The 18232-nt window shown below is 37.1% G+C and overlaps 1 protein-coding gene across 10 annotated transcripts in view; it reads left to right on the top strand.

The window, feature by feature from the left end:
* msi2b (musashi RNA-binding protein 2b) overlaps positions 1-18232 on the top strand; it is a 392013-nt gene that overhangs the window by 13996 nt on the left and 359785 nt on the right. For all 10 annotated transcript variants that reach the window (XM_087806755.1, XM_087806751.1, XM_087806760.1 and 7 more), the window contains exon 5: positions 3208-3249. In XM_087806755.1, coding sequence (XP_087662881.1) covers positions 3208-3249 — 42 coding nt within the window. The remainder of the gene's footprint in view (positions 1-3207; positions 3250-18232) is intronic.

The raw sequence follows: 18232 nt of genomic DNA, 5'->3' as shown, positions 1-18232 counted from the left end.
TTTGCTCTTGTACATGCATCTGTTCTGAATCAGTTATTTTTACAACCGCACAAGAGGAATCCAATAATGCAAATCTCCGGCAACTTCTCATGAAATATGCCCCAGAAAGATGCGTTTAAGTTATCAGCGGGAAAATCCATCTGTACTTCCTTTATCTACAGTGTTTTCTACCTCGTGTTATTGCTTATTATGATTTAACCACTGAGGGAGGTGTCGCTATATTTATGACAAGTATAGTGAGAAGGAACTTCCAGTGTAACCAGACTCTCGTAAATACATCAGAAATCTAAATAAAAAAGAAAATATACAACTTGCATGAAACCACATTATTCTTTCTGTAACTTTGTTGATGAATAACTTGGTTACAATACATAAAGAATACAAGGAAATACTAATATTCCCAAATAATTATCTATTTAATCTGTATTTTAAATACCAATGAGTCAATTTTTTATTTTCTTAGGCATACTTTTCTACATACTACCATTTTCAAAACTGTTACCATACTCTTGTGTATTTTATTTTAAAAACCTACTATTGAAATCCATATTTGTTTAGTTTTTTTAAACACCTAAGGTGATCGTTTTGTGATGGCTGTTATTTAAATGGAATTTATTTCAAGTAAAACTCGTTTCAACAAGACAAATATGAATACAATTATGAAGAAAGTTTATTTCCTAATAGAACACCCCATTTATATGCTAGTATTTCACAATAAAGAAATACTAAAAAGACATTTTCCACTATGATGGTAAATGATTTCGTCATTCAGAAACTCACTTCAAATAATGGATATTAAAATAATAAATAAGATAAAATCTATACTATCCTGGAATCCATTTCCATTAGACGGTGTGTGTCACAGTATTACTTGTCCTACATGAGCCGGTCAAAAATATTCCTTCACTAGATATTACATCAACAAGCCTGAACCTCTGGAACTGTGGACTCTAATGAGGTTTTTATTACAGATTTAGTTTTCCTCCGCTTCTTGATATTGATGAACTCTCTGTTTTCCAGGGAGGAAAATTCAATGAGCCCTCGCCTCATAATTATTCAAATTAAAATCGTTATTAAAATGTGCTTTTTTGCCTGTTGACGATATTGCGATCAAATCATGACCTTTTTTTTTTTAACTTCCAATTCATTTTTTGACAGTACCTGAAATATGGTCTGGAATTTGTGTACAATCAACTCTGAATGGAATATGTAGGCCATGAATAATCTTGTTCATGCCTTTGTTGCAATAGTCCAGACGAGAAGACAGTTTGTTTTCATGTCATAACAAGAAGGATCTGTCTCGCCTGCAGTTGATACAAAAGTCTGCAGCGAGAATTCTGACCCGCTCTAGTAGAAGAACTTACATTTCCCCCGATCCTTAAATCTCTTTACTGGCTGCCAGTTTCTTTCAGGATCAACTTTAAAATTCTGGTTCTTACTTTCAGATCTATTCATGGTCAGACTCCTCCTTACATCAGTGATCTGATCCAGACTTACACCCCAGCTCGGGCTCTGAGGTCTGTGGATCAGAATCTACTGATGGTTCCTAGTACACGGTTCAGGACCAGAGGAGAGAAATCCTTCTAGGTTGTTTCCCCCTAAGCTTTGGAAAGATCTTCTTCTCCCTCTGTGTTTGATGGATCTACTGACTCCTTCAAGAAACATCTCAAGACATTTGTATTTGTGTTTTTCTCTGTGTTATCTTGACCTTTTAAGTATATATTTTAGTGAGTTTTGTTTTGATTGTTCAAGCCCTTTGTGACCCTGGTCTGGAAAAGCGCTCTACAAATATACTTTTCTTACTTACTTTCTTACTAAAATAGTCCAGTATAGCAGGATATGACTAACATATAGTTAATTTAATAATATTTGAGGTAATTTTCCTCTGTTTTTCCTGAAAATATGCATGACCCATCCGTCCCCACATCCCACTTCGATCATAACGTCCGTTTGTAACGATCCCGACCACAACCTACCCTGGACCGAACCAGGGAAAAAAAAACGTAGCTAATGACTTAACAAGCCAAAGATGGAGATTCGGGGCCGATCGGATGCATCCTTCTCGCTATTTGCTAATATCTGGAGGCGTCACGAGCCTCAGACTCTCATTTTCTCCCTGTCATATTCAATCAGCGATCACAGCCTAAACCAGAAGCGATGACTATGACCAGCAGAGCGATGGTGTGGCTGGCCTTCACAAAGTTATTTAATTATTCCCTTTTTTTCTCTCTCTTTCTCTCTCTCTGTCTCTCTCTCTCTCTCCCCCCTTTTTCCCACCACGGATCCTGGCAGAGCAGTCAAATCATTTGGCAGCATCTATATTTTTTTGGAATCTTCCTCAGCGATCCTCATCAAACTGTACTGTACGTTGTTTTGTAAAGTCCTTTTGGCGAGTCGGGCGGGTTTAGTGCCTAGAAAGTGTCACAAAGCGTCGTCAATTGAATGTCGCCACCCACAAAAAAAAGAGAAAAAAAAAGTAATGAGGTCGGTAAGATTTTTGGCCAACTTCTTCGAAAAGCATCATAATAAAACATTCTTTGCAGGCGTTAGTCAGAGCTGGGACTGTAAAAAAAAAAAAAAAAATCCTCGAGTGAATCCTTCATTGCGACCGCCATGATACACTCACTCGGCAGAAAATAAAACCGTATATTAAGTCGACTTTAATGCTTTTATCATTGGTTTGCCTGGGCCTTTTGACTGTATTTATGCGGTCGTTGTAATGTCAAAGTATGATCATGTATAAATGGTTCTGATGCATTATCAAATGTATTTTGTATTTATTATTCATTTACATTTTCACACTTATTTACTTTTTCCCTCCTTTTTTGTGTCATTTCTCAAGTTTATATTAATCCCTCAAAACATTTTTTTTTTAAGTTAGTTGAAGAAATGCTTTGAAAAAAACTTGTATATACAAGAATAAAATCGCAGCTTATAAATGTCACTGCCTAATGACGAATGTCCTTTTTTTTGGAGGGATTTTCTGGTCTTTCTTTTTGCTTGACGGCCCCTAACAACATTCACAGAATTGAATGTGGCCCCTTGAAGAATTATAATTGCCATTGACCTTCATATGTGCGGTTGAAAGTCTGTAGAAATTGATGGTCAGCTTAATGTTTTCTGAACCTTTTTTATTGTCAATTGAATATCCAAACACAAACTTTTATTCCTTCTATTAACTGTTGTTTTTTTTCTCCTCTTCAACAGATTGATCCTAAGGTTGCCTTTCCTCGTCGCGCCCAGCCTAAGGTAAGAATAAATTGGTCACCAACTCTGCTCAAAAGAAAATGATTGTGTCACATGTCGGTACCTTTTGCTAATTTTCTGCGCTGGCACAGCGGAGGAGAAGGAAGCGGCGGCTGATGTCTGTTTGTAATGCGTTTTTCCTTTTCTTTTTTTTTTTTTTTTTATAATAGAGAAATACAGTCTATTGTTCGCACCTTGTCTTTGCTGTTTCACCGAGCAATTAAAGCTGGATATATTAGACTTCAACGGAATTTTCAGTCTGAATGAGATTATTTTGTTTTTTCCTCCCAATCCTTTTTCTTTTTTTCTTTTATATATTTGTCACTGTTCACTGCTTTTTATTGGGTTATACTCATATTTGCATTCGGTCCCTCGTCATCCAGAAAATGTGCCTCAGATAAACCCACTGCAGCATTCACCAGTTGCTTTTTTTTTTTTTTGTTCTTTTGTTGGATGAGCTGATGACATTCCTTTTTTTTTCGAAATGTATTTGATTTCTTTGGCTGAATGGCGTTTCTTCCTGTACCCGACGGCTGTTGAATCGCGTTTGGAACGGCATTCATGAAATATCTATGGGCTGCATTGAATGTGAGACTTGTCACAATTAGCCATGAAACAACGGCTGATTAACGCCAGCGACTCTTCTTCGGAGAGCATTATCTTTTGCTCTGAGAGGCCCGTGATTACTAGTCTTGAGAAATTCTATCGGTAATTATATTATTCAACATGTGCAGATGGTACTGTGTGGCATATTCCAGGGCTTTTGTCAAACGTGCCCTCGTTGAGACAAAAAAGACGTACTTGCACGTGAAAGGCTGAAGAGATGTCGTGGTTATAAGGTTTAGTTTTTGATTTATCAGCCGGAACTGGACCTTGGAAATACAGAACTTAAAAAAACGTATATTAACCATTGACATACTTGATTTAATCTCTCACTTCTGTCATAACTGTACTGTTTAATTGCATTTAAGTGCGAGAAAATCATAAGGAAATGTATATATTGTTTCAAGGTTTCATTGAGTGTGTTGAGAGTTCTCTTATATACTCACAATTTCTTAAAAATAAATTGCATTTCTGAATCTAAATTGAAATGAATAGGCAATTAAAATGTCTTGAATCTAATTTTAAGTAAAAATAAATGCATAATAAGGAGCTTTTTTGTTGGTTATAAATCTCAAAAATGTTTGATAACATTAATGTATTTATTCACAATAGCAGAACTATCAAACAGCAGTTTTACTTTAGTGTGATTTATGAAATAAGTTTCCAAAAAGGTGTTTGCTTTGGGTAACGTGGGTAAATTCAGTCACGATTTTCTTCATGACTGAAAGCTGTACTACGCAACATGTACGAAGCAACGGTGTATTTTGTGCTCTTTTAGAAATCAAGCTTGCATCAATAATTGTTGGGGTGATTTGAAAATATACAGTATATTTTTCAATTTTCCTTGATTGTCGAGTTGGTATTGAATTTTTATTTCATATGGTATTTAAAAAAGTATAGAGTTGTACTTTCCTTGAAGCTGTAGGAACCCTGGTGTTAAGTAGGGGTGTATAAAAAAATATCAATATAACGATATATTGCAACATTTTTCCCCCCCAGATACTGTAATGTATCACAATATATCGTATCGCTACACATGTATCGTATCGCCAGATTCTTGCCAATACACATCCCTAGTGTTAAGACCTTATATCTTGGATATTTATAAATACATTATAGTAATAAGTATGAATGGTTGTTCGAGTCTATTGATTACAAGTGAGGCCTTTAACACATTATCGCCTAAAACAAGATGGTGAAATACACCTAGTTTAACTTTAGAAAACAAACAGTGAAAAGTGAGAATATTTGGGTTTGAGTAGGACAAAAGTTTCATTTATGGTAAAGCCTTCCTCAGCAATCGTAGTACCTGACATCATATCCGACACATCACCTGTGGTACCCCTTACTTTCAATTTGAGGGTTGAGAACGACGTATCGGGTGACAAGCGATCGTACAGGAAGCGTCTTCAGTTGTAGAAGCAACATCCTGTTCTTTCCATTTTTAACCTACACACTCTAGCAATCTGAAGTGAGTGTTCACTATTCTTTACTGCAAGATTGTGCCATAAAAAAACACAGAGAACAGAAAGATGGACAGAAAAGTGTCCTTTTTTTTGTTGCAAGTCCAGTTCACTTGAAGAAGCTTTCTTTGGTTTTGTGTTGCACATTTTTTCCGTTTGATAAATGAGATCTCGGTGTACCCAGTTCCCGTGTAAGTCTATCCGTGGACGATATATATACATATATAGTAGAAGCTTGTTGGAGAAGAAACATGGTGGCATTAAGAGTGAAAATACAAGTATTTTAGGAGCGACATTCTTAAGCCTGATGGGGGTACAAATGCATGCAATGTTAATCTGTTTGATTTAAGACCTTTTGAAAATGTCCCCCTTCTCCCTCTCTCTCTCTCTCCTACTCTTGTTTAGCAATCCCTCTCTTATGTCCTGGTTTCCTCTCCACACTCTGCTGCTTATGCAGCTGTTAAATATGCTGTGCTCTTGTCAAAAAAAAAAAAAAGGGGGCCGGGCTTGGCAGGTGCCCCCTCAACGTGATCGGTGTTAATGTTCTCATGACTAATGGCGACCTCCTGGGTGACCTCCTCATAGTGACCCATCACAACACTCCCCCCCCCCCCGACCACAGATTCAGGGTTAAGAAAGAAAGTGAAGGTGAAAGACGGAGGACGTTTCGTTGAATCAAGCGATGGATGTTTCCACCAAGATATCAGGCGGATAATGAGTCAAGCGAGAGCTTATCGGTTGTATATTGAATGTATCAAAGTCGGCAAAAAAATGTCATGAAGAAATATAATTGGGGAAAGAAAGTATTATATTTAGACCTATGAATAAATAATAAATGCATTTATTTACATGAGATTTTAATACAACAATGTATTAGAAAAATACCCATTTATTATTTTCTGAGTCTCACAATCATAATAAAGAGTATTTTAATTCATTTAAAATGTGAAAAAACAGGTTAGTAGTAGGAGTAGCCCATGTGCCTTTAAAAAACAAAACAAAAAAACATTAGTTTATTGGAGGAATATCATTTATCATTCATAATTGTATATATTAAGTTCTTTCAGTGGTGTGTTACCAACTGATGGTAGCCCTTCTGGCCTCTAGGTACCTTTGGAGTAGCTTACAGTTACAAAAAGGTTTGTGACCCCGAGCTAGAGTGACACATTTTACGAGGACCTACGGGTGGTTTGCTGAAAATCCAAGTAGACTTTTATATTCATAGTGATATATACGTGTAATATATACTAGCAAAACATAGGTTATGGATGTCAGGAATTATACAGTGGCTTCCAATAATGGTAAAACTAAGGTTGAAGAAAAAGGACTATTAGAGACTGTTTGGTAGTGCTTAAAGATTTTGACCCTTTCTATGATTGAGTTTGAAACACCTGTTATAATCTTCACTTTGACGGTATTACTAGTACATTAAACAATGTAGATATCAAGATTTCAAAAGTAACATTTTGTTATGTTGAAACAAAAAACGACTTTACTAGATTAAAAAAATGACAAATTAAAAATTCAATAGGATAAGTACTTTTGAGATATTGATACTTCCAGTTATAGTTATATATATATATATATATTATACAGTTAAACCCATATGAGAGTAATTTATATTTGTAGAGCCTTTTTTCCATACCAGGGTCACAAAGCTGACCATGAATAGTTCTAAATGTAAGAAGCAAAATGTTAAAGTTGATCCTGAAAGAAACTGGAAGCCAATAAAGAGATTTACAGATCGGGGGAAATGTGAGTTCTTCTACTAGAGCAGGCTAGTGAGTTTTGTATTAACTGCAGGTGAGACAGCTCCTTCTTGTTAAGACATGAAAACAAACAAGACATAAGACACAAACGCATGGATTATAAACTCAAATTAAAGCTGTGACAACATTTATTTATTCATTTATTTGTAGCTTTAGATGTCAACGATGACACGTCTTGTACACAGGAATACAAAAGTCATTTTTTAAAGGACCTGATGTCTGGCTCTGGGGCCCATCTGTGTCAGACTATATTAGCTTAAAGGTCAAAAAGGTTCAGTTGAGCACAGACTCCGTCGATCAAAGAAAACCATGCTAACGAAATGCAACCCAGACGTTGTTTATTCAGATAAACACGACGGAAGGTCGACCGCGAAAAAACCTCCAGATTCCGCAGCGTAAGACGGACGTCGGGGTCAAAAGGTATCGACGCAGACGAGCTTCGCAAACGTTCGGGGATTAAGTTATGATTGACGGGAAGCGCGAGGAAGGATTAAACAACGACGTGACGCGACGCAAAAAAAGTGTTCACACATTCATTTATGCCTTGTCATTGAGCGCCCGGGCTGGGGCGAGAGCCACTGCTTTTTTTTTATTCGATAGGCTGGCGAAGAGTAGCTCAAGAATGGCTTCTGAGATCAATGTTTTGCAGCAGCAGTCGCTCTCCATCCATGACACAGAATCACACGGCTTTTCAATCCATTGATTCGGACACGGCGGTTCGAGGGGGAAAAAAGTGACGGGGAGACTTTTTCGGTCACTCCCCTCCCTTGCAATTACAGCCAAATGTGTGCGTATAATTTTCAGAATGTATTCATTTTTTTTTTTTTGCTCTTTTGTATTATTAGATGACATGTCCTGGGAAATTGGATGGAAGATTAATAAATCACCTGCTGAGATGAATCACGCGGGTTCCGATGTACCTCGATGTTAAGGCATAATTCAGGGCTCTCTCTCCTCCTCCTCTCGTGTGCACGAGGAAGAAATGATGAGTAATATTGAGTAAATCCGTACGGAGATATGAACTTTTGATTTAATTTGTGCAAATCTGATGAAAGTTCAGAAATTCCTGTTTGATTTCGATGGTAATCGAAGAACCTGGAACGCTCGTAAACCACATCAAAGTCCAGGTTAAACCGCTAAAATTAACAAGAACGTTTGATCGTTTGAAGACGACCAAATTCGGAAGATGATACAAATAAATAATTCGGAGATCAAATTATGGATCTAAGTAGACGATGAATTTAAAAAAATGATTTAAAACCGTGTTAAAGACATGTATTACGGCTGAACAATGTGGACAACATTTCATATCTTGATATTTCTATGAGATATCGCGATTATGGATATGGTATGACTTGCATTAAGTAAGAATTTTAAAAAAAATGAAAACGTATTGCATGAGGATTTAGAAAGTGCTGAAAAAGCGAATACAAATTGACAATTTGTGACTTTTCAGTTTACATGGATGAGCGATATAGTTGTTTTTTTTACAATGTTATCTCGAGTTTTTAATGAATTTTTAATCAATGACTAATAATTATTGCACAACATGGAATTTTTTTTGGTTGGTGTCTGTACAGAATATCTTGATGGAGATACGGTATATTGTTAAGCTCTAACATATATTTTATATTATATTTACTAAACATGTCACAGGATGTACGAATCCATTGTGACATTGTCTTTTCGTTTGGAGGCTTGATTTATCTCTGTAGCAAAAATTCACATTATATTCCTTTTGTCCTTTGCTGTCATAGATGATCTATTTTCTACATTTTTTATCTTTAACACTGATATCATCATAGGTCAAAATAAACATTTTTCTACTTGGATCTCAAGCTCAACCATCCGACTGGGTCCAGATTTGAGCCTCCGGGTTTCAACAGAGCAACGTGAAAATGTTGAGAATGAGTAACCGTCGCTCAACTATAACTAACCTTTAAGCGTAAAGAAAAACATTTTTCTCTCACCGTTCTCTCTGCAGTTCAGTGACAGCGACATCACATCAATCTTTTTCCAGAGTGAGTACTTTAGGTGGTAAATCAGTCATAATGATGCGTTTATTATAATTTGCAGCACAATTTAACATAATGAGCAGCAAACAAAACGCCAAACAATCCATATAATCATCAGATTTATACCAAATAAAAAAGGGAAACTTTCCTAAACTTACAAGGTCAACGTTAGATAATGTAATACTAATTGACCCTCTGTGGCTGTAAAGTAGCTTGATGTGTATTCAGCAGTCGAGCGGCATCAAGGACACCGAGCCCAGTGTGGTGTTTATATCAAGACGTCTGATATTGAAAATCACAACAAAGAACGTTTGACTAATCCTCCTCCTCCTCTTTGGGGAAACAAAAACTGCTTTTTTGTTTAGAAGTGATACTTTAGCAAGTTCAGTTCTCTATTGTCGTGTTGTATCAACTCTGGGCCCTTTTTGTATTTCATATACTAAGACTTTTTTTCTATACTGTTTGTACTGTATGTTTCAAGAAACATTTTAAGATGTTTTTATTTGTTCAGGCTTTTCCTTGATTTTCTGGAACTCCTGTTGTGTTATCAGTTTTATCTTGACCTTTAAAGTATATACTTTATTGAATATTGTTTTGATTGTTTAAGCCCTTTGTGACCCTGTACTGGAAAAGCGCTTTATAATTAAAAATGACTTACTTACTTATTAGCAAGTTCAGGAAATGGTGGCTATCATATAGTTAACTGGACTCCCATCAAAGTTAAGTCTGTGAATCCATGTAGATTTAAAACTTTATTGACACAAGATGCTCACGGAAGCGATGTTACTGAAGGTCCAGTGGATTGGACGGAACTTCTACCAGTTAGAAACCATTGGCCGCTTCCTTGGTGATAAATCCCGCCCATTAAGTTTAAATTGTCATTGATTCAATCAGCTGTCAATTAAAACAGCTGACTTGGAGTTCCAAAAAATGGCTGGATTAACCTTTTTTTCATGAAATTTCGAGAATAAATGAAACTACATCGTCGGCACCGAAGGATTTGTTTGCGCCGTTTATGAAGTAATATTTTGAATTGAAATCAATTTGACATGTATTTTATTTTGTAAATTCCACAGAACTACTTTAGTTATTTCCGATGAAAACATGATGCGGATAAATTGGAAAAGAAACCGATTTTAGTCTGTTTTTATTATCCAGGTCCCAACATTTATTTGAATGTTTGTGGCTCGTAGCTTCAGTTTTCTTATTGCTATTGAAATTCTAATGTTTTAAAAACCGCTTTACTTTACCAACCATTTCACTTAAAGTAATTAGAGAAAATGACGGGGGTTTAATCCACTGAAGTCAATAACAAAAAGGGACACAAAACTTTTTCTAGTCGAGGTTGCCGGCTGAAAAACATGTACTTTTAGCAAACTGTGAATATCTTTTTAAGATCTAGAAGATTCAATCAATGTATCTGTGATTGTCCTAATACCTCAAATTCCCTTCCGATTTTATTTAAAGTTTCTTGTATTAAAAACTGGCTTTTGTGAGGAAAAAAGTCAACAATAATCGCTTGATTTGACATGTGGTAGAGCTGCACGATATATCGCAAAAAATATCAACATCGCGATATTGGCACGAAATGCATATCAAAAACATGTGCGATAAATTATAATTTTTCATCGATAAATCAATCTGTCAATCAAGCATTTCTTGAATCCGCACTTTGACCAATCGGTGTCAGGTTCTGTAAAGTTGTTTATACTTCTATGTCTCGTTGTCGTTCACGTCTCTGTGCGTCGGCTCGGTTGCTATGGCGACGCGTATATCGCAACCTTTTTTCCTTATTCAAACCATCGCAATTCAAGACACGAATATCGCACATATTACCAATATCGTGGTCTATTCATTATTACTAAACTTGCCACAAAACATGTTCCTTTAATGCAGTTTTTCACTGCAGTATTTGCTGATGGTACCACAGTCTGTTCCTGGCTTTAATAACATCAGGGATTATTCAAGGAAGTTAGTAGATTATGCAGTTGAGACACTGTGTCGTGTGATTTTGTCAAACCAATACAAGATTCTCTCCCCACACAAGCTTTAATAAGCCTGATATTATAATTCACCGAACTGCCACTTGTGCTTTTGAGCACGGAATCCTTATTTTGTAAAACGCCCACCTTCCGTGTCTCGTCTGCTTATAGAAAAATGGTTAAGCTGTCAGAGATGCTCTTTCTCGCTGTCTCCGAGCTTGATATTCTCCACTCGGGTTCAGAGGGAAACATGTAAACGAGGGAGAAATCAAAGCGATGGTTTCCACCGAGGATGCCGGAGATTTACCTCTCGACTGCAGGCGTCATTACCGCCGCCGCCGCTGCTTTTGTTTTCTCGCAGCGGAGTTAGACACAGCCGTGGCATGTCCCAGCATGCTTTTAATTGCCACTGGGACTGCGGCCACTTCAGTGGGAAATGAGTTCTGATGGCTTGTTATTGAAATTAAAGGATGAAGCAGCATCCACTCGCAGAGCGGCGGGCATCATGTTTTTTGTAGTTTTTTTTTCATCCCCTAGCACCTTTTAAAATGGATCTGTCTTCTGAGAATGTGTTCGCAGCCTTTACTTCTTTAAAAGAATCGGAATAACGAAGCTCATTTTTGCGTATGGAAGAGAAAATACTCACTATATTTCATGTTTTTTTTTAATCGTTGATCATCAATTCAAATAAACCTGGCGATTACATGTTCGTTTAGATAATGTATGATTTTATTTAGATAGATATAGACTTTATTGATCCCTCTGGAGATCTCTTTTGCAAAATTGTTTTTCCAGCGCACAGCAACATAGACGATAGATTCATAAAACATTCATGTGTCACCTTGCACTTATTTTTAATTCCACTATCCTAATCTAAAGATCAAAGAAAAATAACAAGATTAACAGGGAATAGAATCATCTTTTCGCTCCACTCCTGCCCCCAAACGAAGAGTTTTAAAGTCTAATAGAATGAGGAATGATTGAGTCCCTGAGTCTATTAGTGTTGCATCATGGGAGGAGAATTCGTGCTCTCCATCTTCTTTTCTGTTCACTGATAACCGTGTTCATTTATAAAGCACTCATGATGTCAGAGTAGGGCTGACCAATGTTTTTATTTTTATTATTGTAATTAAACTTACTTGAGTGAGGGTGAAGTGAATTTTCTTTTATCATTTATTCATTCAAAAGAATACATCTATAACTGAATTTTAGTTATTTTTTTTAGATCTCTTTTTCAGTTGCCCCCTCCAGTCTAACTGAAAATGTGCGTGGCTACATATGATGTCATCGGGTAAAGTTTCAACAGGGCATAAACAAAGCAAAAATCAGCGTTTTATAATTTGTTTTTCTCAAGATTGAGGTTGATTTCAATTATACAGGAAAATAAGAAGCACCAAACAAAACAATTTATGTTTGTTTGTTTCTTTTAGTGAATATCTCTTGCTTCTTAAAATGACGGAATAGTTACATATTATTTTTTCGTACTTTTATTTATCTTTTCATTATATTTTGGGTTGACGGCCCCTTTACAACAGTATATAATGTGGCTCTTAGGAAATGTATTGTTGACATATTTAACATGATTCAATATTGTCAACTCGAAACTAAACACAAATGATAAAATATCCCAATCTCGGACCTGAAACGTATCCAAAAACTCGCAAACCATTAACAGGATTTTTACGAGAAACGTTCACGGTGGATGAGTCTTCAGCGGACAGGACGTGGGATCCCCTACAAGAGCGAGGGTACAGTGTCTGACAGCTGTGTTTATTGTGGGTGCCACACATTCGCGAGGGTCCCTAAAAAGGAAAAAAAAAACCAAAGCCGAGTCCCCTCATCTTCCGCCCGCCGGTGACAGCTGTGACTACGACTTCCTTTCCAGTGTGGCCGACTGTCAGCTGGAGTTTTCTCTTTCTCTCTCTCTCTCTTTTTCTCTGCCTCCCTAATTGTCTCACTCTCCGTCCCCGCATGCCACTCTCCCTTCATCCCCTCTTTTGTTTCGCCTCCCTCCATCTCTTAAACACACCTCTTGTAGAGGTGACCAACAATTGGGGGACTGTTCGCAGGGGCTCTCAGGTGTATTGTGGTCGGAGTTTTTTTGTTTTTTTTCCAAGCGTTTTAATGGATTCTAATAACCACAAGTGACGGTAATGCATCCCTCGTGCTTTTCGGCGTCGTTTCACATACATGTCGCCGCTCGTGTCGCATGATAGCTTTAAACAACGCTTCAAAAAACAAACATGTCCTCGCTTGTTTGTACTTTCTCTTTTGTCTCCGGACTCTCCATCCTCACTAAAGCCATTTCCTCTTTTGTGTTTTTTTTTTTTCCCGTCTTTCTTTCAGGATTACAAGGCTGTGTCGGTGCCGTCTTGGTACACCCCGCACGGTTATTTGATCTAGATTTAGTGTTATGATATTCCCCTTCTCCAAAAAAAAAAGAAAAAAGAAAAAGATTCTTGTTTTAAATGACACAGCTCACTGCTGGGAAAATGAAACCTCCGTCGCTGCCAGCCCCCTTTGAATGTCCCTCCGAGTTTATTAAAAGCGCCATCCTTCCCCACTCGCCGGCACCGATCTGCTTCGGCGACACACAAGCCGGGGAAGAATATTCAAGGACAAAAATCTTTAATGTGGAACAGAGCGCTTTATCAAAATCTTTGTTCTGTTTCCACAGTGAACGCTCGGCAATATTTATCATGTGGAAGAAGAGGGTTTTTCATTAAAAATCAATAGTTGGAGAAACCTTTTTTTTTTTTGTCGCCACTTTTAACGGTTTAAAGGTCTGCATATCAGAGTCGGGGTGTTTGGCTCGTGATCACGGTGTTCTCGGAGGGTTGCTAAATTAATTGCGTTGAATAATCTACAATGAATATTTTGACTAGTGTTTGTGTTTATTTTTTTGTGGCAAAGACCAAAGAGTATTGAAACATGCTTTTGGTCTTTAAATGTTTCCCCACACTTGACCAGAACTATATAATGTGTGGATGTTTTGAAAAGAAAGGCAGATATTTGACAAAAGCGGTGAACATCAGATTGATTTGTTCCTTGTAAGAAAGTGTTGTTTTCAACTGAAAATGATGTGTTACTTTTATTACGTAAGAAAAACAGCTGGGAGTGGGAATTTACCAAAGCTAAAAAAAAAACTAAAAAAAACATCAAACTGAAGATTTGTACTATTATTAATGTCCTTTTCTTTTTGCTAGAATTGATCTTATGAAATTTGTATCCATTCAGGAACTGGTATCGAAGTGAAGAATCAGTATATAGAGTATTTTCAATCGATTTCTAGCCCTGGTTTTGACCAGAAAACAAAACAATCGAGCATACATAGTTCAAGATGTTCTGGATCGCTTCAATGAAAGAGAAGATTATTTAAACTATAGTATGTGTACTAGGAGGCTGTTTTCTCTGTAGACCGATATTTATTAATAGTATATTAATAGTAATAGTTGTTTATTTATTATTTTGCTTGCATTTTGTATTGTTATGCTACGATATTGGAACATCTATTAGTAGAATTAGTGTTGTACCTTTTTTTTTTTACAAAACAAAATACTGTTGCCTAGTTTAAAGTAGTTTCACTATCTCTTTTTTTGCAATTATTAAAATTATATATAGATATTTTTAATCACTCATGTTGTCCTGCATTGTGAATTTTTTTTGGTTAGTTTGCATGGCATTAAGTTTTAAATGGGTTGTGATTAAGTCTAGTAAGAATTGGGCGACACTTCCATCTGGATTCATGGAAGGTTTGAAGGGTTAACCGTGACCTGTATGGTTCCAATTGTCTGTGGGCTTTAGAAGTTTTCTAAACTTCCCAACCTTTTTTTTGCACCGCAAGCCGATTTAATGTGGTCATTATGTTCATGGACCTTCAGATAAAAACAGGATTAAAAAAAAATCATATTGAATCTGTTTCTCTCATTTTAAGTAGTTTACTTTTATGTTGTTAAATTGAAGGAGATAAGTCAAGAGGCACTTCAGAGAATCTTTTGGTACATTTTTACAAGTTATTATTTTCTATCTGTGCGGCCTGGACAGGGGTTTTGGGTCCACAGGTATAGAGGTCATACCTTGGTGTGGAAGCCTGTTTTTAGTTCATTTATTCAAATGTTTATTAACCAAGAGAGCAGCATAGATACATAAATATTACGAGTACCTTGTGAAAAGTGCATTATTTAAAGCGGAGATCACATTTGGGTCTAAATTGGCCGATATTTCCCCGAATGTTTGGACTAGAAACGACATCAAAGTGTGACAAGCAAGTTGATTTCAATTCTTCACTGTCAGCCTCCTCCCAGCCCTGGAATTAAGTTTGAAAAAAAAAGGAAAAAGGGAGAATGAAAAAAAGCCAGAATGAATGAACCCTCCTTCAGTCGAAGGCTGAGAAAAAAATGAGTTGTTTTCCCCCCCGGTGGTAATAGTGGCCACGTCAAAGCTGGAGATGGGTTTTAATCCCTGACCCGTGTGCTCCTCTTCGCTTTTCAGTGGCCTCAGTGGAACTGCTCCAGATGAAAATGGGGCCAGAGCGGCAACATATGAATGACTGTTTGTTCGGTGGTCCAACACAATCACCAACTGACTGACCCAGTTACCGGCTAGTCCGTCGGATTCATGCATGCTCCCATCTTTAACATGTCTTAAACGAAGTCTGCTAATTTATGTAACGAAGGGTTGTTAACTGTTGTAACAGTCATGAATAAAATATCTACTAATCACATCTAAATCTGGCATTTTCCACTCAGTACAGATGATTTATTATAAGTACCATGACTCTCAAAATCTTATGTACTGTACAAGTATGTAGATGCTTAAAATTGCTTTATTTATAGAGCCTTTTTCTGCCGGATAAATGTCAAGGTGGTTATGTTTCTATGGTTTATGAAATGACGTCAAGTTCGTGGAAAAAAAAAAAAAGCTTTGAAAAATGTCAGGAAATTTGGATTTTAAAGAATAGATTAGTGCATTTTTAAGTCATTTTTCCTGGGTTACTATCTGAAGTCAGGGATATTTTCAAAGGAATTCTATCAAGAGAGGTCCTACGTTTCAGGACAATTTCTATTTAAAATAAAAACGACCTGTGTAAAAACCTGTTTCAATGCAGTTTATAATAAAGTAAATAAAGCAGGTACTACACGGCTTTAATGCCTAAATGTTTATCCCTCATTGTTTGTTTTGCTTAAGATGACTGATACTATGGATTTCGGACAATAATGAGGGTTAACTCTAGGATGATAATCTTGGTTTAAAAAAAAAAAAACCCATACAAAAAAAACCCCTACCAAACATATTTTGGAGAGAATATTTTTCTTTCCAGTTTCTAAATGATGCCAAATTGAACCTTAATTGGCAACACGGTCTCAATGCTATATGTGTAGCATAGCATTAGCTTATGTATATCAGGGGCCGCCTACCTTTTTTTTGCACCAAGGACCGGTTTAATGTCGGACAAGATTTTGCGGACCGTTGCAAGTACCATTTCAGTCCGGGCACTTCCTACATGATGACAAAACCACGTCCCAAACGCTAAAGTCGCTTCAAAAGCTTTTCTATGGTCGCTATGGTAACGTGTAAACAGACCTTCAAAATAAAACAATACAGGTATAATACCGATTCACCATTAAACGACTATAACGTTTTTTTTTTTCACCATAACACCGCTAACATATCACGTGACCCAGATGCGCGAGAAAATAATCCGGTAACTTTTCAAAATAAAACATTGTGACTCGAATAATTTAAAAAAGCTATTTTTTTTATACTTTCTCTGCTGCCCGGTACCTAATGACCTATGGACCGGTGGTTGGGGTGTGTGACCCCTGGTGTATATCATATTCGTGTTTCATAATGTATCTACAAAAATCCAAGAATTTGAAACCCTTTTACATCACCAGCTTGTATCGTCTCTCCTAATAAATGTGCTCATTTATGTTTTCACTTCATAATCTTAAGGGTGAATTAAGTGTGAATCATCTTTCCGTGGCATTCGTCCTTTTATTTCCTGCTCCAATCTCCTTGGAAGAAATGGTAGAGTAATTATGTTTTTTCGAGAGGATCGCGGAGCTCTTCAAAAAAAAAAATGCTTACCAATGCTAGCAGGCGGGCAAGTGAATGCTGGCAGGGCAGTGAGGACAGAGGGCTGTGCAGGAGCCTGGCACCGCTAAACCTGATGCTGACTGACAGTAATGAGGACGGCCCTGCTAGCCAGGATAGAGAAGGAGAGCAGAGGAGGGCAGGGTCTCCTCCCATACCTCTCAGGACCTCTTATCAAAGCCGGCTCGGATTCTCCACGTCCGCGGCAACAACAAAAAAAAACGACCGATTGTGTTGGACGCGATCCCAATTTTTAACGGCAACATATTCTGTACATAAAAAAAATATCAATGGCGGCTTGACGATCGATATCTGTTTTTTGTTTTTTTTGTGTTTGTTTTTTTTTCCGGTGGTCCCTCATCGTCGGCGTCAGAGAATCGACTCTAAGTGGCTTTGTCAGCACAATCCACCGGCGACTGTCTGACCTTGAGCCCTCGGCTGCTGCAGCGATACTGATTTTCGGCGCTCCAGGCCTGGACGGCTGGATTAGCTACTCATCTTATTTGTTTTGTGATCAATAGATCCATCAAATTGTTTTTCTTGATTTCAGGTAGAAAAGCAAAGATCATGTAAGGTTTTTAGTCGAAGGATCATGAGTGCTAGGGGTGTGTATTTCCCACCATGAATCTGGCGATGAGGTGCGATATATTTGGATATTTGAAAGAATATATTTGTAGTATTGTCGAGTACTTGACTCTGGTGTTGCAGAATTTACACAACATGACTCTTGACAAAGTATTAACTGCTTTCATTTGTTTTGAAACCGAAATGTGTCCAAACATCAGTTTCGGAAGCAGGTGAAGTCGACTGTATCCTCTCGTCCTCAGTCATTGCCGGGATCTCGATGGGGTTTTGTTCTTGCCTTTTTCTGCGTTCCTTTGGTAGACAATGACTGGTTTAATTGCAACACAAAAATGAACACATTCTGGGAATATGTACGTGATATTTGTACATAAAAAAATAAATATATATATATATACATATATAACTGATATTTAAAACGTAATTAATAAAAGAAAATTGATAAGATACAAAACATTATGTGAAAGCAATACATA

This window comes from Callionymus lyra, chromosome 14 (assembly GCF_982586985.1).
Source record: "Callionymus lyra chromosome 14, fCalLyr1.hap1.1, whole genome shotgun sequence".
Classification (NCBI taxonomy): Eukaryota; Metazoa; Chordata; class Actinopteri; order Syngnathiformes; family Callionymidae; genus Callionymus; species Callionymus lyra.
This window is presented reverse-complemented; position numbering and strand designations above follow the sequence as displayed.